Source organism: Arvicola amphibius, chromosome 5, assembly GCF_903992535.2.
Source record: "Arvicola amphibius chromosome 5, mArvAmp1.2, whole genome shotgun sequence".
Classification (NCBI taxonomy): Eukaryota; Metazoa; Chordata; class Mammalia; order Rodentia; family Cricetidae; genus Arvicola; species Arvicola amphibius.
The window spans coordinates 25,576,155-25,596,661 of NC_052051.1; the positions used below are offsets into that span (position 1 = coordinate 25,576,155).

Sequence of the window (20,507 nt, forward strand, 5' to 3'; positions counted from 1 at the left end):
AAACCCTTGTTTGTTCATTTTTTAAAGAATTTATTTATTGCCAGGCAGTGGTGGTGCACGCCTTTAATCCCAGCACTCAGGAAGCAAAGGCAGGCGGATCTCTGTGAGTTCAAGATTATCCTCAGCTACAAGAGTAGGCGGGGGTGGGGGGGAGGAGAAAGATTTATTTATTATGTATACAGTTTTCTTCTTGCATGTATCTCTGCAGGCCAGAAGAGGGCAGTGTGAGCCACCATGTGTTGCTGGGAATTGAACTCATGTTCTCTGGAAAAGCAACCAGTGCTCTTAACCACTGAGCCATCTCTCCAGCCCTACCCTTGTTTGTTTTAATTAATCATTATCTATAAACTACAAAAGTCAGATGTTACCTATAGTTCTTTTTAATTGAGACTATCATGTTTCTTCTACTCTTAAGTCCTCAAAGAGAATGTTGTTATAAAGAATTAAAGCTGGGGCTGGGGAGATGGCTCAGAGGTTAAGAGCACTGGCTGCTTTTCCAGAGGTCCTGAGTTCAATTCCCAGCAACACATGGTGGCTCACAACCATCTGTAATGAAATCTGGTGCCCTCTTCTGGTGTGCAGGCATACACACAGACAGAATACTGTAAACTAGATAAAATAAATCTTAAAAAAAAAAAGAATTAAAGCTGTGCCAGGCAGTGGTGGAGCACGCCCTTAATCCTAGCATTTGGGAGGGAGAAACAGGTGGATCTCTTGTGAGTTTGAGGCCAGCCTGGTCTACAAAGTGAGTTCCAGGACAGACTCCAAAGTTACACAGAGAAACCCTGTCTCAAAAAACTATAAGGGGTGAGAAAAAGAGTTCAGGTTCATGAGAAGAAACTGTATGGTGTATATAATGATGTTACTGCAGGAGCCTGTTTGGCAGTGGTGATACACAATTTAATCCCAGCACTCAGGAGGCAGAGGCATGTGGATTTCTTTGAGTTTGAGGCCAGAATGTTCTACAGAGTGAGTTCCAGTACAGCCAGGAACTGTTTCCAAAAACAAACAAAATCCTGTCATTCATTCATTCATTCTTTCATTTATTCTTTTGGTTTTTCAAGACAGGGTTTTTCTCTATAACAGTCTGAGCTGTCTTGGAACTAGCTCTTGTAGACCAGGCTGGTCTTGAACTCACTGAGATTCACCTACCTCTGCCTCCTGAGTGCTGGGATTAAAGGTGTGTGCCACCACTACCTGGGCCTATTATTTTTTCAAGACAGGATTTCATTATGTAGCTCTGGCTGTCCTGGAACTCACTATGTAGACCAGACTGACCTCAAACTCACAGAAATATGCCTGCTTCTGCCTCCCAAGTGCTGGAATTAAAGGTGTGTGCCACTACGTCTGACTATGTTATTTGTTATAACAATTATTTCTGAGACACTATAAAACCCAGAAATATTTTTCTCATTACTCAGGTCACTGAGAAGTTAAGGAAATGCTGGCCAAACCATTGAGCAGTAATGAAGGTTGGGTGGCTAAATTCAGAGTATGGGGCAGTGGTGTAGTTTGCAGACCTCCAATATGCAAGTTGCCAGTGCATAGAGTTGGTGGTGGATGGGGCTAAGGACCTGGCACACTCCCCTCCTCTTCTGAGGAACATTTTAATAGTCTGCATTAACATCCCTTGACTCAGCACCTTTACCTCTTGAGTATTATTTTAGAGAAAAAGTAACAAATATGTATAGAATATTAGCTATAAAAATGTTCTCCTAGAAATTTGTTTGTTTGTTTGTTTTTGATTTTTTTTTTTTTTTGAGACAGGGTTTCTCTGTAGCTTTGGAGCCTGTCCTGGAACTGGGATTAAAGGTGCATGCCACCACTGCCCAGTTAGAAGTATTCTTAAAGTGAAAATATTGGGGAAAATTCTAAAAATGGAGTATAATTTTTACACATGATTACGTGATGGTATCTGCTCAAATTTATTGCCATGGAGTATTGTGTAAAATATGTGAAGCAGATTCAAGTTGTGTTGGGATAGCAGCTATATGACTGTAATGTTTGCTTGCTCACTATGTAGACCAGTCTGACTTTGAACTTGTAAGTCCTCCTGTCTTTGCCTCCTGGGTGATGGGATTCTAGGTGTAAGCTACCAGACCTGCTCCGTGTGTGTGTGTGTGTGTGTGTGTGTGTGTACTTTGGAACAGGGTCTTTGTGTGAAGTTTCTCTCTGTCCCGGCAATAGCTCCCAAATCAACATAAAGAAACTTAATATTAGTTATAAGTGCTCGGCTGATAGCTTAGGCTTGTCTCCAGGCAGCTCTTACAACTTAGATTAATCCATTTCTATTCATCTATGTGCTGCCCTGAGGCTCGTTTACCTCATTAGTAAACTTCCCATGTTGCTTCTTATAGCACTACTAATAAAAACCCAGAAACAGATATTGGGGTTCAAGCTGAGAGATCAGAGAAGCAAAGCAGCCAACCACTAGCGAGCTCTACCTCTATGAAAGCTTCAAACTGAAAAAGAGCAAATTCCTATTTCATCGCACCTTATATTCCTCACTAGTGCTGGTTCGAAAGGTGTGCACCACCACCGCCCAGCCTCTATGGCTAACTAGTGTATCTGCTGGGACTAAAGGTGTGTGCCATCTCTGCCTGGCCTGTACGGCTGACTAGTGAGGCTTCTTGCACTCTGATCTTCAGGAAGCTTTATTTGTTAGATCATAAACAAAATGTCACTATATTTCCCCTTTTTTGTCTAGTAGAAGGTTATAGGGGCTGGAGAGATGACTCAGTGCTTCTTCCAGAGGACCTGGGTTCAATTCTCAACACCCACATGGCAGCTCACAACTCGTTTCAGGGGACCCGACACCCATATCAAAACACCAATGTACATAAAATAGAAATAAATTATTTTTTAAAAAAGGTTATAGCTAATATAAGAAAAACTATATACAATAAGTACAATAACTATATATAATATATATAGGCAATAAGTACATCAACAATGTCTAGTCCATTTGCATTTGATGAATTCAGAGAACATACTCCATTATGCATCTTATCTTGGTGAGTCCAAAGTCTTGTACCTAATTTACTTTCTATCATAACTTGCATTATGATCCCAAACTGTATTTTGATATCTCTCAACCTTCTTCTGTGTCTGTCTCAAGACTCCTCAGACTCTGCCCTTCTTCCCAGCATTTTCTCTCCCCCGAAAATCCTGCCTAGTAGAAATCACCTTTTTTACTAACAATGAGAACAACATTTTCACAGTATACAGAAGGATTATTTCACAGTACACATTAGCCTTGGCCTCTACCTACTCAATACTGAGATTACATGTGTGTGCCACTACATCTGGCACTGGTTCAATTTTTCCCTCTCCCCAGACAGGGTTTCTCTGTAGCTTTGGATCCTGTCCTGCAACTGCAGGCTGGCCTCAAACTCACAGAGATCTACCTGCTTCTGCCTTCTGACTGGTGGACTAAAGACAAGTGCCATCGTGCCTGGCAAGCATGAAGTTTTAATTAGTTTTTATAGGAGTTTAGAGAGGTTTTTGTTGCTGTTGTTTTGTTTTCCTTAGACCAGGTCTCCCTATATAGCTCTGGCATGGACTCAGTAAGCAGTGCTGGCTTTACAGATGTTGTGCCCTGATGGCCTGTCTCAGAATGCTTTCTAGGACAAACAGTTTAATGGGATTTATAGGCAATTAGTTGTCAGTGATTATTTTTCAGACTACTTTCAACTATTTCGTTACATAGATAGGACTAGAGTGGGTTTGCACACAGTGGAATGCAGAAGTTTTTTTGTTTTTTTGTTTTTTTTTTTTTTTTGGTTTTTCAAGACAGGGTTTCTCTGTAGCTTTGGAGCCTGTCCTGGAACTAGCTCTTGTTGGTCTAGCTCAGGCTGGTCTCGAACTCACGAAGATCCACCTGCCTCTGCTTCCCGAATGCTGGGATTAAAGGTATGTGCCACCACCGCCCGGCCTAGGTCTGTATTGTTTACTTATGCATGTTGTGGCTTTGATGTGTATTAACTCATTTTCTTCATGCCTAGGGAATTTCGTTTTTCCCCTTCTGTATTAGAGACCAAACTCACTTCTTCATACATACTAAATTTGCTTTCCACCACTGAGCTACACCTCCAACCCAGGAGTACAATATTTCTATTTCTTAAAATATTTTTAAGGAATGAAAACCAGTACTTGGGAAAACCATGTTTCTCTCTTCTATACATAAGGTTCTCTGCTAAACACCCTGATATGCAAGTTAGATTGGCTTTAGTCTTCAAAACCTGCAGTGTACCAGAAATGTTTATGAAGTCAGCTGATACACAGTTAGATGCTCATTATCCTAGAAGAACTAAAACTCTGTGGTTTTGCATAACATTTTCTAGAGATTTAGTTTGACTTGGGTAAAGATTTTTGTCGATAGGTGTAAAAGTTAATGATGTGTTTCAGACATTAGGTTATCAGGCACAGAGAGAAAAGGGGAGAAAGGCTTAGAAACAAGAAAATGAAACAGAGGGAAAATTAATGAGTGCAACATCCAACAGTGAATGGCGGATGTAGGCACTCATCAAACTTGGCCTTTCTTTAAAAAGGAAAAAAATGTACATTTATTTATCTTTTGGGTGTGCATGCATGCCACAGCGTGTGCATGGAGGACAACTTGCAGGAGTCAGTTTTCTATTTTGCCACCAAGTGGCTTTTAGAGATCAAACTAGGTCATCAGGCTTGGTGGCATGTACCTTTACCTACTGAATCATCTCAATAGTCCCAAAATGACTTTCTAATTCCAAAAACAAGTATCTCACAATCTAACAAGCAACTAACTTGTAGGTGGATTTGACAAAGTGAGGTCTATTTTTCAGATGCTGTGTGTGTGTGTGTGTGTGGGGGGGTGTTGTGTGTGTGTGTGTGGGGGGGGGGATGTTTTGAGACAGGGTCTCACTATGTATCCCTGGCTGACCTGGAATGTATTATGTAGACCAGGCTGGTCTTGAACTCAGAGATTCTCCTGCCTCTCTGCCTTTCAAATCCTGGGATTAAAGGCTGTACTGCCATGCCCAATTCCAGCCAAGTGATTTATTTTCCTCCTCCTCCTCTTCTTCCTCCTCTTCCTTCTTTTTCCTTTTCCTCTTCTTCTTCTCCTTCTCTTCCTCCTCCTCCTTCTTCTTTTTCTTCCTCTTCTTTTTTTATAGTTTATTTATTTTTATTTTATGTGCATTGTTGTTTTGCCTTCCTGTATGTCTGTATGAGGGTGTTAGATCTTGGAGTTACAGACAGTTGTGAGCTGCCATTTGGGGGCTGGGAATTGAATCTGGGTCCTCTAGAAGTGCTCTTAACTGCTGAGCTATCTCTCCAGCTCCCCAGATGATTTTCTAAATCGAAAATATTAAACCAAAGTAGTTGGTAGAGAGCAATAATTAATATCGATGAACAACCAATCTTTTGCAACCATTTCTTTCCTCAGAAGTCGATCTGTTGAGTAGAGTGTCACACTCCTGGGAAAAGCTGATTCTTCTGCGTTAAGTGGGGGCAATGTCACAGGTTAAAACTACTTACTCTTTTGATGCCCCCACCAACTTTATCAACTTTTCATCTTTGGATGCCGAAGAAGATACTGAAAATATAGACTCTTGGTTTGGTAAGTTGCTGCTTTCTCTGCCGGTTTATTTAAGGGTGAGTGTCTTGTTTGCACTGAGGACTCTTCAAGGGTAGAAGGGCTGGGAGAGATGGCTCAGCATTAGGAGCACTGGCTATTCTTCCTAACTAACTGCTATAGTAGCAGTCCATGTCTCCAGTCCCCAGTGATCCGATCCCCTCTTCAGGCCACCATAGGCTCCAGGCATGCACGTGTGTGCAAAAGAACCCATGCACATAAAAATAAATTAATAAAATTAAACAAATTAAAAAGCAAGAGACTCTAAAGAAATAACTAGATTCCCTCCCCCTCCTTTGGGCATAGACTGTCCCCTACATGGGTATGTGTGTTTGAGTGCAACTTCATTTACCACTTAAAATGCAGAGTCCAAATAAGGTGGTGTCTGGTATTCTCCTGGGGAAGGGATTCGGTGTTACTCTCAGCAGAGGGCTCTGTTGGAAGGAAGAACAGATAGTCTGGCCTGCTGTCTTAGAGCGGTCTTTACCATCCCCATAGCACTGCAACCCCGAGGTAACACCCAGACTGTCCAAAGATTTCTTTTTACAAGTTTTTCTTTATCCTCCCCATATCCACAGAAAGGGAATATTAGCATAGCATTAAGTTTAAATGCAAAATTTAAAAGAAAAAAAATAATCCCGTACTTAGAAAATCACCTTAGCTATAGTGTATTTCTTTCTTGTTTTCTTTCATCTTGCCCCATCTTTCCAGTGGTTATAATCAGAATGTCCGTGCACAGTGTAGTTATTCAGGGGCTCCCTGAGCTCCTGTTGCTGGAACAGATTGTTTTTGTACCAGCTTTAGTCACAGCAGAACTCAAGATAAAACTCCTTGAGAAAACTTTGCTCTGCTCCATTCTCACACACCCCACGCTCTGGGAATAGAATCTGTTCTTTGTAATTTTACAGTCCCTGGTGGCTACAAGTTTTCTTCAAGGAGAATGTGATGCATTTAAGTGGTAGATAGGGCCAGATAATATTGGTGTGGCCCTAACTTGTGTATCTTAACAAAGATAAAGGAGTACAAAATCTTCTTCTTAACTGTGAGATGTTGTTGGATGTTGCAGGTGCTTTGGGGAGAATTTGCAGTCTGTCCCTGACTGCAAATTCCTTTCCTTTAGTTGCTAGAATTGTGTTTGCGCTAAAGGTGCTGGCAATGGACTTTACTCCCCATTTTAATGCTTGATTCTTCTTTGTTTTGCTTCCTTACTGATTATTTCACAGATGAGAAGGCCAGCTTGGAGAACAAATTTCTTGGGAAGAATGGAATTGGAGAGCTTTTTCAGGGAATGAGAAAAGCCAAAGTTCAGCAAGGCCGTGTCACACCTTTGAAGGCAGGTAAGGAGAACCTGCTTAGACAAGAGCCTGGACCACAGCCGGTGGGGATTAGTGCTGTGGCTCTGAGGGAGTCAGCAGAGACTGTTGGTTTGCCAGTGAGTGGGTGGAGTCAGTTCATTGTGGATGTACAGCTCACCATGTGCCGTTCTTTTACCTGAGAAGAGGTCTGCGTGTAGCTTAAGCTGGCTTCAGACTTGTGCTCTTCTTGCCTCACCTCTTGCGTGCTGACATTGTAGGTACTATCATACCCGACTGTAGCTTTCTTTTTATATGCATTTAGGATTCATTTGGGAGATTTTTTTTCCCTACTACTGGGTATTAAGTCTAGGACCTTATGCATGGTTGATAAGTGCTAATAATTGAGTGCTACATTTTTAAAAGAATTTGGCACTAAGGTTCATGAATAATGATAGTGTATAAGCTTCCTTTCTTGTGTGTGTGTGTGTGTGTGTGTGTGTGTGTGTGTGTGTTTCCTGGCATTTGTTTGTTTTTTCTTTTCCTTTTTGCTAAGCTGGTGATTGAATGTAGGGCCTTGAGTATGGTGAACAAATGCTTTACTACTGGGCTGCATCCCAGACCTTTAGTTTCTAAAATTTTTAAACATGGTTTCATGTAGTTCAGACTGTCTTTAGGTCATCATAGCCAACCTAAAAATTGTTTTTTAATTGATAAGCATAGGGTACAGTGTGATAATTTGATGCATGTATGTGTTGTATAAGCAAAATAGCTTTTATAAGCAGGCCTTCTGCATAACTTTACCTAAGTTAAAGCTTTCATGCTTTGGAATGATATTTTTGTATGGCATACATATGATTTTAATTTAGAATTCTGTATCATCACAAACATGCTTATGCACACATACTCACATATATACACATGTATTTGTTTTTCTTGAGATTTAAGTATTGATTGTGGGGTGTTAATTAAAATATTAAAATTAAAAAATAAAAATATTTATTGTTTGAATTCACGCAGGCATGCTTTTTTTTAAAAAATTAGATTTTTTTTAAATGTCTGAGTATTTTGCCTACACACACACACACACACACACACACACATATGTGCATCACTTGAATGCCTGGTGCCCATGGAGGTCAGAAGAGGGCGTCAGAAACCCTGGAACTGGAGTTACAGGTGGTTGTGAACCACCATGTAGGTACAGGGACTCGAACTCAGGTTCCCAAAGAACAACAAATGTGCCTAACCATTGAGCCATCTGTCCAGCCCCATATGATTTGTTGTTGTTGTTGTTGTTGTTTTGTTTCTCGAGACAGGGTTTCTCTGTAGCTTTGGAGCCTGTCCTGGAACTAGCTCTTGTAGACCAGGCTGGCCTCAAACTCATAGAGATCCGCCTGCCCCTGCCTCCTGAGTGCTGGGATTAAAGGCGTGTGCCACCACCGCCCAGCCCTTTTAATATATTTATAAGTGGGTATTTTAGGACACTTCTGCAGTAGTCTAACTAGGTTTTTGGTCTCTCATAGTTGACAACACTTACTATAACGAGGCAGAAAAGGAAAATCTTCAAAACCATTCCGTTCCATCAGATGTGTGTTCTTCCGTGATTGCAGAGGGTACTGTATCAGGAAAAACTCCTGTCCAGCCTCAGAGGTAAGAGTGGGCACGAAAGTTGTGGGTCTTACTGGACTGCTCAAGCAGTAAAGTAACTGCGATCGATGCCTGTGCCAGTGCTGTTAGACTGCTGTGTTCGTTCAGTGCTGGTGGATTGGAGCTTGTAGGTTTAATTTGTAGGTAGGAGCTCATATGTACTTAGCTGCCTGCTCAAGGCAAGTTCGTCTCAAAGCCAGATTCAAACTCGTCAGTTTGATTTTAAAAGCTTTGTATGAATAAAATGATTTTCTTTCTTATTTTTTCTTTTTTGTTTTTTTTTTTTTTGAGACAGGGTTTCTCTGTGCAGTCCTAGCTGTCATGGAACTCATTCTGTAGACCAGGCTAACCTTGAACTCACAGAGATCCACCTGCCTCTGCCTCTGGCTCTGCCTCTGGAGTGCTGGGATTAAAGGTGTGCGCCACCCCCTCCTGACAGGTTATGTTTTTCTGATGTCAGTTACCTTCCTCTCTTTTTAAAAGATTTCATTTATTTTATTTTATGTGTCTGGGTGTTTTGCTTACATTTATTTATGTGTATCATGTTCATTTATGGCACCTGGTCAGAAGGATGCCAGATCTTCTGGAACTGGAGTTATACACAGTTGTGAGCCCTCATATGGGTACTGGGAATTGACCCTGTAGCATTTGGAAGAGCAGCCACTGCTTGTAACCACTGAGTCCGTCTTTTCAGCCCTCAAATGCCTTTCTTTGTTTCTGAATATTACAGAAGCTTTCTCATGATCAGGTTTATATATATCGTCTATTCTTTTACTTTTATTCTATTATTGCCTTTTATTATTTATTCTTAATATTTTGTAACATTAGAATTTGAACCACTCTCATTTGTGCTAAGCATACTTTCTATTGCGGATTACATGCCCAGCTTTTATTTAAAATTTTATAATTATGGGGCTGGAGAGATGGCTCAGTGGTTAAGAGTACTGGCTGTTCTTCCATAGGACATGGGTTCAATTCCCAGAATCCACATGGCGGGTCACAGCTGTCTGTAACTCCAGTTCAGGGGATTCAACACCCTCATACAGACGTGCATACAGGCAAAACACCAATGCAAAGCAAATAAAAATAAATAAATCTTTAAAAACTTTTTTAAAAATTTAAAATTACACATACACACTCACACATATGTTGTATATGTATGCCATTATGCATATGGATAGTAGTTCGAGTTAGTTCTCTCCTTCAATGGTGTGGTTCCTGGAACAGGAACTTGGGGTCAGGCTTGGACACAAGCTTTTCTGTTCACTGAATCATCTGACTGCCTCCCCAACCCTGCCGTTCATATGGAACTTTTAAAGTAACTAAAGAATCACAAACAGTTAACGTTTTGTAGATGGCAGTTAGTGGACTCTTGCTTTAAAAAAAAAAAACAAACCACAAGCCAGGCGGTGGTGGTGCACGCCTCTAATCCCAGCACTCGGGAGGCAGAGGCAGGCGGATCTCTGAGTTCGAGGCCAGCCTGGTCTACAAGAGCTAGATCCAGGACAGGCTCTAGAAACTACAGGGAAACCCTGTCTCGAAAAACCAAAAATAAATAAATACCCCACAAAAATCCCAGTTTGGAGATGATGACACTTGCCTTTAATCCCAGCACTTGGAAGCCAGAGACTGGTGAATCTCTGAGTTTGAGGCCAGCCTGGTCTGCATAGTGAGTTCCAGGATAGACAGGGCTACACAGAGAAACCCTGTCTCAAAAACAAAATAAAAAACCCAAACAGAAAAAAAGCAACCAAGCCGGGCGGTGGTGGCGCACGCCTTTAATCCCAGCACTTGGGAGGCAGAGGCAGGCGGATCTCTGCGAGTTCGAAGTCAGCCTGGTCTACAAGAGCTAGTTCCAGGACAGGCTCTAAAACTACAGTGAAACCCTGTCTCGAAAAACCAAAAAAAAAACAAAAACCTGGTCTCGGGGGCCAGGCAGTGGTGGTGTACGCCTTTGATTCCAGGACAGGCACCAAAGCTACACAGAGAAACTCTGTCCTGAAAAAACAAAACAAAACAAAAAATCAAAAATCCCCTCAAAAAACCTGGTCTCATTAATTTTTATTTTATTTGAAATGTTGTCAGCTTGTATTTATATTACTATATTATAACTATTAATCTGGTTAGATCTGTCACTGCTTTATTTTCTGGTTACTGTCTTTTGTTGTTGATGTTGTTATTCTATTTCCCTTTTCCTATGGTTTATATTTTAATCTTAACCGTCCCACTTTCTCTGTGCTCTTTCCCCATCTCCCTTGGGAAGTGAACCTAGATCTTTCCTTCTTGTCCTTCTAACCAAGTCTTCTCCCACTGAACCATCCCAGCCTCATTCAAATAGAGTTAGTATTTTTTAAAATTTGAGACAGGCTTTCACTGTATAGCTAAGATTGTTCTGGAACTCAATTTGTAGACTAGGCTAACCTCAAAGCTCCCCTCCTCACCTCTTCAACCCTGGGATTAAAGGCATCTACCTCCATACCCAGGGCTCTGATTTCAGGTTTATCTTTACAAGGTCTTGCCATCCTGCTATATTAGCTTTCCTGAGTGCTGAGATTACAACAGCATGACCCTATTTAGTCTGTTTTGCTGGTGTTTTTAAATGTCGGTTTTATTGAGGACTAATTTATAAACCACCAGCAAATTTGAATACCAGAATTTTTATGGTTGGAAATAGCAAATTCTCACTAACATTAGGTTACTAGAGAATGGATAATAAATGTTTTATTGGCTTTGCAGTATGACAAACTTTTACTGTCTGAAGAACATTTGTATATCTGTAGTAAATGTATTCATCATAAGATAAATTGTGTCAATTCCATCATAGGAGATCCCTTAGACTCTCTGCTCAGAAGGATTTGGAGCACAAAGACAAAAAACATGCCCCTGTTGAAATGAAAGCCAAGAGATGCACCACTCCTGCCCGTGACCTACCACCTCCCAAAAGAATGAAAATGTAAGTCACCAAGGCTTTACCGTTGGCCTTGTAGACCTCTGTCCTGTGCAGTAGGTCTCTCTCCTGAGCAGAGAGTGCTGAGTTATTAAAGTTACCCATGGGTCCATCTACAGTCGGCTGGCTATAGATTGGGAAACTCCTAAGCTGTTTCCTGTGTCCCCTCTGGAGATGCTCAAATCTTAGTTTACAGGTTTGATCCCAGTGCTCTTCTATGGCAAAGACTGACCAGAATATATGATGTTCATGCTTATTATTATGATTTATTTATTTGGGAATGTGTGTCACCACAAGGAAAATTCTAAAGTGACTAAATTTTTTGCTTCACAGATGTCTCTGTGTTGATTTTTAGCTCTTACATCCTAGCTTTTTTCATTCTGCTTGAGCTGTTGCCAGAAAGCAGCTGCTGTGTTTGTGGACGGTACATCCATGTTCAAGAGGGTAGATTGTAAAGGGAGCAGGATGTCACTCACTCAGGAAAGTGAGGTCTTCTCCAGAGACTGTATCTTAAATTTTATCTTAGTTGTTCAGATTGTCACTTGGATCTCCCAGTTGCAGTGGGGGGCTGCCAAGGCAAGTACAAGGCTTACTTATAGCTGGCTACATTGTTTCTACTTCTGAGTTTACTAAGAAACAGATCCTAGCCGTCAGGAAGGTTGACTGCTGTCACTGTCGGTCTCCGACCTCTGTGGGAGCTGGTGCTGTGTGTGATCTGAGGATGGACCGAAGAGCCTTGTGCTTCAGTTGTTAGTCCCCAAGTGAGGGTGTGCTTTAGGAAGCTGGAATTTATTTGTTTTTATTCATTTTGAACTCAAGGTCTCATAAAAAGAAACCAGAGGAAGAGGAAGAAGGCAGTACTTCCAGAAAGAAGGAGAGAGAAAGTCTAGAGAAAGCCAAGGGCAGACGTACTGTGCCTGCTATTCCACCTGCAAGGTAAATCTCTTTCCCCAGTGTAAACTTTAGAGTAAGTACAGTACATACCTGCTATTTGGGGAAACCCCTGGAAGCTGTCTGACCCGCAGGATGCCGAGATGGAAAGCAGATGTTCACACAGATGCTGGTTTAAACATGCACGCCCTTAATCTCAGCCCTTGGGAGGCAGAGGCAGAGGCAGAGGCAGGCAGATCTCTGAGTTCAAGGCCAGCCTGGTTCACAGAGTGCCAAGAAAATCAGGGCTAAAAAACAAACAAAACAAAAAACCCTCACAGGCCAAGACCAGCACCAGTTCCTACCATCTCAGTGGACAGGCCTCCTTGAGCTTCCTATCCTTTACCCAGTAAATATACGTGGTTTTACAGTCAGTAATCAACTTGGGGGAGGGGGGGGTCAGTTTTATTCATTTGCCAAGAGATTATTTCAGTTTTTTTTTCTGGAAAATTTCATTCATATTTTATTTTTTTTTTTTTTTTTTTTTTTTTAAATATTTATTTATTTATTATGTATACAATATTCTGTCTGTGTGTGTGCCTGCAGGCCAGAAGAGGGCACCAGACCTCACTATAGATGGTTGTGAGCCTCCATGTGGTTGCTGGGAATTGAACTCAGGACCTTTGGAAGAGCAGGCAATGTTCTTAACCACTGAGCCATCTCTCCAGCCCTTCATTCATATTTTAATACAATAGTTCTCAACCTATGGCTCACAACCACTTTGACAAACCTCTATTTTTAAAAATATTTATAGTGACATTCATAGTAATAGCAGAATCACAGTTATGAAGTAACAATGAAAATAATTTTGTGATTGGAGTTACCACAACTCAAAGGACTGTCTTCAAGGGTCGTAACATTTGAAACCACTGGTTTAATAATAGATAATGGTTTTATGGGTGTTGATATTTATTACAAATTTTATTTTAAAATTAAAAAGATTTGCAGTGTCACACCTTTTTGTTGTTTTTGTAGCATAAGCTGACCCGTACTAGATGAGTAGCCAAGGATGACCTTGAACTTCTGCTCTTTTAGTCTCCACATCCCTAGTGCGGGTGATGTAGATATCCACCACACTCCTGGTGTGTGGTCCTGGAGATTAAATTTTGCTTATGTTAGTAAGTACTCTGACTATAAAGCTACATCCTGAGCCCCTTATCTGCTTCTTTAATTTTACATTGCTTCAGATCTAGCTGATAGACTATTTATAGCATTTTATTTTTTGTCTTTTGAGATGGGGCTTCTCTGTGTAGATCTGGCTGCCCTGAATCTCTCTCTGTAGACCGGGCTGGCCAGGAACACCTAGAGATCTGCCTATCTCTCCCCCAGTGCTGGGATTAAAGCCATATACCACCACTGGCTGGCTTTTTCTTTCCTTCTTACACTGCTGGACCTGGAACTAGCTAGGTTACCTGGGCTGGTTTACAGTTCTCTGGTTTTAATCTTCCAAGTGCTGGAATTCTTTTGTGGCTCTTCTGACTTTTTAGCTTAGTTTTTCATGTGGCACAAAAGCTTATTATTGGTATAGACAAATGCATGAGTCTTTGGTGGTGTCTAGTGTTTTGCGTTGTTCTCTGAAAATTTTATAGTGTATTCATGGAAAGTACCCATCTTCTCATAATGTTACTTAATTAAGGCTACATTGGTTTCTAGTAGATAGACTTTGGTTTGATAGGTATCATAGGTTATACCCAGCAGCTTTTGCATCCTCTGAATCACTTAACCCTTTTTGCCTTTCTTCTCTTACTGATTCTTGTTTCTAGGCAGAAGGTTCTTAAAAGCACCGAGGAGCAGGAGCTGGAGAAAAGACAGAAGATGCAGCAGGAGGTGGTGGAGATGCGGAAGAAGAATGAGGAGTTCAAGAAGCTTGCTCTGGCAGGGCCAGGTCTGTTTGCGCCTCACTGGGCCTTAACTAGAAGGGTGCTTCTTGGAATTTTGGTAGCATTTTTTGAGGTCTCTAAAACAAAACCAAAACAAAACCAAACCAGTTTGAGTAGCCAGCATAAGACATGTATTTATTTTAAACTGGCTGCATCCCAGGATTTCTTTCTCAACCTTACCACTTACACCAGTGCGTTCTCAGAGCATGCTCTTCTTCTCTTGTGTGTCAGCAAAAGGACTAAGATTCAGTCAGCCTGCTAGCCTGTCATATCCATCTCATCTTAAAGGTGGAAGACAAAAATAGTTCTGTCAAATTCAGTTACATTTAGAAGGGAAAGTATGACTTTGCATTGTTCTGGCATAATGGTATTGATGGCATCAAAGCTAGAGATTCCTGCTTACTTTATTGGATAAGGACTTTGGAGTTTATAGGGTCCCAGTATTAAAGATTATGAGTTAAATTTTGCCTTTAAAGTCAGTCGATAAGCTTGGATTCTCAGTGGTATGGGGTGTTTGACTAGAATTAGTGAGGCCCTGGGTTCCATCTCTAGCACCACTTCACAAAGGGGGTGAGGTCATGACTTTATCAAAGCAATTGGAGTGACTATCTTTCTCCAAGCTGTGACTGCATCCTAGTAGCCGGCTCTTCTTCCTTACCTAGTTTGCATCTGAGCAAAGAACGTCAAGCCCACTAGAACTCAGCGAACATAAAACCTCGATCCATAGTAAGAGATGTGGAAAGGGTTAGTGTTCTCTGTTCTTAATGCTAACTGTGTTACTCTGTTCCTCAGTGCAACCCGTGAAGAAATCCGTGAGCCAAGTCACCAAAACAGTTGACTTTCACTTCCTCACAGATGAGCGAATCAAACAAAATCCCAAGAACCAGGAAGAGTATAAAGAAATGAATTTCATGTCTGAACTTCGAAAGCATCCTGCATCACCTGTAAGTTGCCAGGCAACAGCATTCTTATTACTAATTGAGTAGGATTCAGCTGTAGCATTTGTGGTCATTATTTACAATAAGATGATTGAAGGAGGCTTACTTTTGAATCAAGTAGATACAAATTCCCTGTGAACTGTGACTGTCAACAAATCACTCCTGGGAAAGCATGCTACCAAGTTGGTGTAAAAATTAAGATGGAATAGGAAGCACATAAAATTATGTGTGGCAAATTTGTAGAGGCTTTCTCCGTCCAGCACCTGAAGGCTCAGGTGTAGAAGAGGGTGTGGGAAGTATGACCTCATCTCAAATAAAAGACAATGATGACAGCAGATGTGAAGATGGGGCCATGATTGCTTCTGGTGGTGCTCTGCTGATGAAACTGGATACAGCGTGAGAGGGCTGCCCCGACCCCAGTTGGGTCAGGGAGCTTGCTGTGAGATTGTGTCTCCTAGGAATGTCAGAAGCTACAATGCATTCAGTCTCACCCACGTGACTGCCTAAACATGAGCCGAACAAGGACAACACAGTAGACATGCTAACATGGATGGGGAAAGCTCAGCAGGCCTCAGTCCTATTCAGAGAACTACAGGTAACTAAGGAGTGCCGAGAGCTAGAGAAATAGTTTTCCCAGGGACGAGCACATCCATTGGTTATTCAGTACAAAGGTGATGGAGGAGAGTTATCTGTCTATGTTTCTTTCATTGGTTAATTAATAAAGAAAACTGCCTTGGCCCTTTAAGAGAAGGGTCAGCCCTGAACGTACATGCGAGTTACATTGTGCAGGCTGTCTTAGCTAGGGTGACTGTTGGTGTGATAGAACACCGTGACCACAGAAATCTTGGGAGGAAAGGGTTTATTTGGCTCACACTCCCACAGCACTATTCATCATTGAAGGAAGTCAGGACAGGAGCTCACACGGGGCAGGATTCCGGAGGCAGGAGCTGATTTGGAGGCCATGGAGGAGTGCTGCTTAGTGGCTTTCTCCCCATGGCTTGCTTAGCCTGTTTTGTTTTGTTTTTATAGAACCTAGGACCACCAGCCCAGGGATGACACCACTCACAGTGGTCTGGGCTCTCCCCCATCAATCATTAAGATAAAAACAGCTAGATCTAATGGAGGCATTTTCTTAATTCAGGTTCCCTCCTTTTAGATAATTCTAGCTTGTGTCAAGTTGACATGAGACTAGCCAGAACACAGACTGAGTGGGTTATATATAGGAATATATATGTATGTAACAAAATATTAATAACAAAAGAGTCCATAAATCTGAAATGGGGCTGGTGATGATATGGGAGACTTTGGAGGAAGAAAAGAAAAGGGGAAAACGATGTAATTATAATGTCAGAAATAAAGACATAAACCTAGGGTCATGTGAGCATAGTTGACACCTAGTTTAGCCTGCAGGACAAATTTGCTAATTGATAAAGGAGATTGGGGTAGAACCAGAGGTCAGTTATTTACATAAAGGTTTTAGGACCTGTTCTTTCAAAACCTTAATAAACATCAAATCTGAAGGGAAAAAAAATCTTAAAAAAAAAAAGCTTGTTGCTACAGTGTTGAGTTCAAGATCTGACAGAGCCCACGTGAAAACTGAAGCTGGAGCAGACCTCATTGTTCTCAGTTTGTTTGTTTATTTATTTATTTATTTATTTATTTTTGTTTTGTGGTGGGGGTTGTTGGTCTTAGAGGTTAAGTTTCTCTGTGTAGCCCTGGCTGTCCTGGAACTTGCTCTGTAGACCAGGCTATCTTTGAACTCGTAGAAATCCTCCTGCCTCTGCCTCCCCAAGTCTAGGATTAAAGGAATTCATGACCACTGTTCTGCTCCTTTTTTTTTTTTTTTTTTTAATTTTTAAAAAGAGTAATAGGCACTCTTAACTGTGGAACCACTCTCCAGCCAGCTGTTTGATTTTTCTTCTAAACAACAGAGTTCTATTTTGTTCAGGCTTGCCTCAAACTCACTGTGTGCTGAGGGTGATTCCTGGCCCTCCTGCCTTCCCCTCCCCAATAATGGGATGCTGGGTGTATACCACCACTTCTGACTTCAGGCAAAGTTTTATTTTTAAATACTTTTAATATTTCTTTTTCTTTATTTATGTATATACCTGTGTGTCTTGTGAGTGTGTGTCATGTATGTGTGGGTAATAGCGGAGTTTAGAGGAGGAAGTGGGATCACTACCTGACAGCTGGAATTAGGTGGTTGTCAGAGCTACCTGATGTGCGCGCTGGGAATTGAACTCGAGGTTCTCTGGAGGAACAATAGGTGTTCTTAACCATTTAGCCACCTCTCCAGCCTCCCCCAAATTATTTATTTATTTAATGTGTACATGTGTTTTGTCTGCATGAGTGTCCATACATCATATGTATGACTGGTGCGAAAACGTGTCTAGTTTTATTAGCAGAGCACCACCAGAAGCAATGATCCTAAATCAACATTCTGCAGGTAGTGAGCTGCTCACATTTATAGTCATCTTTGTCTTTTATTTGAGATGAGATCATACTCTGTCACTGCTCGAGTCAGCCTTAAGTCCTGAATTTGTTGCTGCCTCATTAGAAATGTGCCCTTGAATTTTGCTTCCATTCAAAATTAATGATTCAGCCAGGCCTAGTGGTGCATGACTTTAATCCCAGCACTGGGAAGGCAGATAGGTGAATCTCTTGTGAGTTAAAGGCCACCTGGTCTACATAGTGAGTTCCAGACCAGCCAAGGCTATGCAGAGAGACCTGACCAAAAAACTCACTGAAAGTAGATGAGAAGTTAATGATCCACAGTGGGTAGACTTTTGTGTCAATCAGTTGAGGGTATATGTGAAGAGAGCTAAGTTAGGCCTCTCCTTGACCTGATGCTTTCCCTTTGAATTCCAAGAAAACTTGCTCTTGATTGGTTCAAAGCATTCTATACTTGGGGAAAACTACATAAGTACTATTATAGCAAAACAATTTGCTAAGTGCTAGATTTTCAAAAGAAGAAACATGATTGCACAGACTGATGTAACCCTTGCTGAAGGACTCATAGTGTAAGGTTTCTAGCTCCACAGCTGGGCTGAGTATGTGGCTGTGATCTCATTTAATTTGCTCAATCGCTCTTCCCTTCACAGGCCCGAGTGACTAAAGGATGCACCATTGTTAAGCCCTTCAATCTGTCCAAAGGAAAGAAAAGAACATTTGACGAAGCAGTTTCTACCTATGTGCCCATTGCACAGCAGGTCGAAGCCTTCCACAAACGAACCCCTAGTAGATACCACCTGAGGAATAAGAAGGACGAGAGTAAGTTTCCTCTCAGGACAGCAGCCATGGTTGTTTAAAGGGATAGTCGGAGAGTGAGGGGAACGGGTGCAAATGCTGATGCATTTGTACCGGCTCGGTGGTGGACAGATGAGAGGCTTTTATTTGTTTCTGTCTTTATGAAAGAAATTTCTACAAGAAGACAAAGTCTACAGGTTGAAAATAGTTGCTGGGTGTGGTGGCATACGCTGTTAGTCCCGGTACTCGGGAGGCAGAGGTAGGCTGATCTTTGTGAGTTCGAGGCCAGCCTGGTCTACAAAGTGAGTTCCAGGACAGCGAGAAGCCCTATCTTGAGAAACCAAAAAAGAAAAAGAAAACAGTACTGTAAAATAACTTACCAGGAGATGTGGCCAAGGGGGGGTTGGTGGTGTATGCTTCTAATCTCAGCATTTGGGAGGTGGGGGCGGTGGGGGCTCAAGGCCAACTTGGTCTAAATAGTGATTTCAAGGCTAGCATGGACTACAAAGAACCCAGACTCAAAAACAAATATGGCTAATATTTTGGGCAAAACAAGGTGCGCTTTTGAGCTTATCTGTAAATTTTCTCTTCCTATTAGGCATTATTTAGCACTTTGTTGTAGGTGACCACATGAGTTACTTACTTTAAATGCAGTTTTCTGTTTTCTTTTTCAGTGCTGGGGATTCAGCCTAAGGCCTTGTGTATGCTAGTCAATCACTCTACTGAAGTATTACATTCTCAACCCTAACTACAGTGTTCCTTAAGATTGCTACTATATCCTGACATTTTATATTATGAAAATAATGACTTTTTTTTATCTTCATGACATTGTTTTCTTCTAGCCATACCTTCATAGTCAGATTCTGTTTCCAAAGAGTAAATGAGTCAGATAATAATTTTTCTCACTGTTATATAAGGTCTAGATTGAAAATTGTCAGGCTTGTTACTGACCAGGGAAATACCCTCTGTGAGCATTGTTAATGCTCTAAATCAGCTGTTTTCAACCTGTGGCTCATAACCTCTTTCGGGGTCAAATGACCCCTTCACAGGGACCACCTGAGACTGTCGGAAAGCAAAGATACATGCTTAACGGCGAATAACAGTAGCAAAATTACAGTTATGCGGTAGCACCGAAAGTAATTTTATAGTTGGGGGCCTCCAACATGAGGAATTATATTAAAGCGTTGCAGCATCAGGAGGGTTGAGAACTGCGGCTCTAAATACTGATGTGTCGGGATAGTTGCTCTTGCTCTTTCTGTCTGTCTCTACCTCTGACTTTCCCCAGTTACTATCTGACTTTTCTTTTCTTTGCCTCCCTGCTCGGTGTAGCTATATAGTGAGGTCAGTTTGGAAGTTGAAATGTAGCCTAGGTTAGGCATCAAGTATTGATTCTCCTTCCTCAGCTTTCTAATTGCTGGTATTACAGGCATGTACCATCATGCCTGACTTTACCATTGACTTGCTATAAGTGATACGGATGTTTGTTGTGAAATTTATAAAGTTGGGAATTCTCATTGGTTTGTAAAGGTCTGAAAACTGTAATAAAACATTGTCAACAAGCAAAGTAGTTTGCTGTCTGTCGAAAGGCATGCGCAGTGGCCGAGACCTCCATCGGCATAGCTAAGTTTCCAGTGCAAAGATGGCAGAAGAATTTACCCTTTGATAAGAAGGGAGGGAACATGTGTGGGTTGAGTGGCATCAGCTGAGTTGAGCACACAGAGCCAGGCACTCTGCTTTGTCCATTTTCTATCTGGTTGGGGTAGCATTTACAGGTCAGTTGGGTTTTGGAGAACTAAGCAAATGTCTTTGATTTTGCTTTACAGACTTGTTACCCTCCAGACCTGTGACCAAGATCTCAAGAGACCCCCAGACTCCCATACTGCAAACTAAATACCGTGCGAGAGTTGTGACCTGCAAAAGTGCAGCAGAACAGGAAGCCGAGGAGCTTGAGAAGCTGCAGCAGTGAGTCCTGCTGGCTTGTCTGAGGAAGGCTAGCAAAGCCTGCCTGTTTGC

General features: G+C 41.6%; 1 protein-coding gene across 2 annotated transcripts in view; it reads left to right on the forward strand.

The window, feature by feature from the left end:
- Positions 1-20,507, forward strand: part of Tpx2 (TPX2 microtubule nucleation factor) — a 48,024-nt gene that overhangs the window by 14,443 nt on the left and 13,074 nt on the right. For both annotated transcript variants that reach the window (XM_038330638.1, XM_038330639.1), the window contains exons 2-10: positions 5,423-5,596; positions 6,835-6,948; positions 8,430-8,556; positions 11,378-11,506; positions 12,320-12,436; positions 14,194-14,315; positions 15,103-15,254; positions 18,350-18,518; positions 20,318-20,456. In XM_038330638.1, the coding sequence (XP_038186566.1) occupies positions 5,491-5,596; positions 6,835-6,948; positions 8,430-8,556; positions 11,378-11,506; positions 12,320-12,436; positions 14,194-14,315; positions 15,103-15,254; positions 18,350-18,518; positions 20,318-20,456 (1,175 nt within the window). In that variant the 5' untranslated portion in view covers positions 5,423-5,490. The remainder of the gene's footprint in view (positions 1-5,422; positions 5,597-6,834; positions 6,949-8,429; positions 8,557-11,377; positions 11,507-12,319; positions 12,437-14,193; positions 14,316-15,102; positions 15,255-18,349; positions 18,519-20,317; positions 20,457-20,507) is intronic.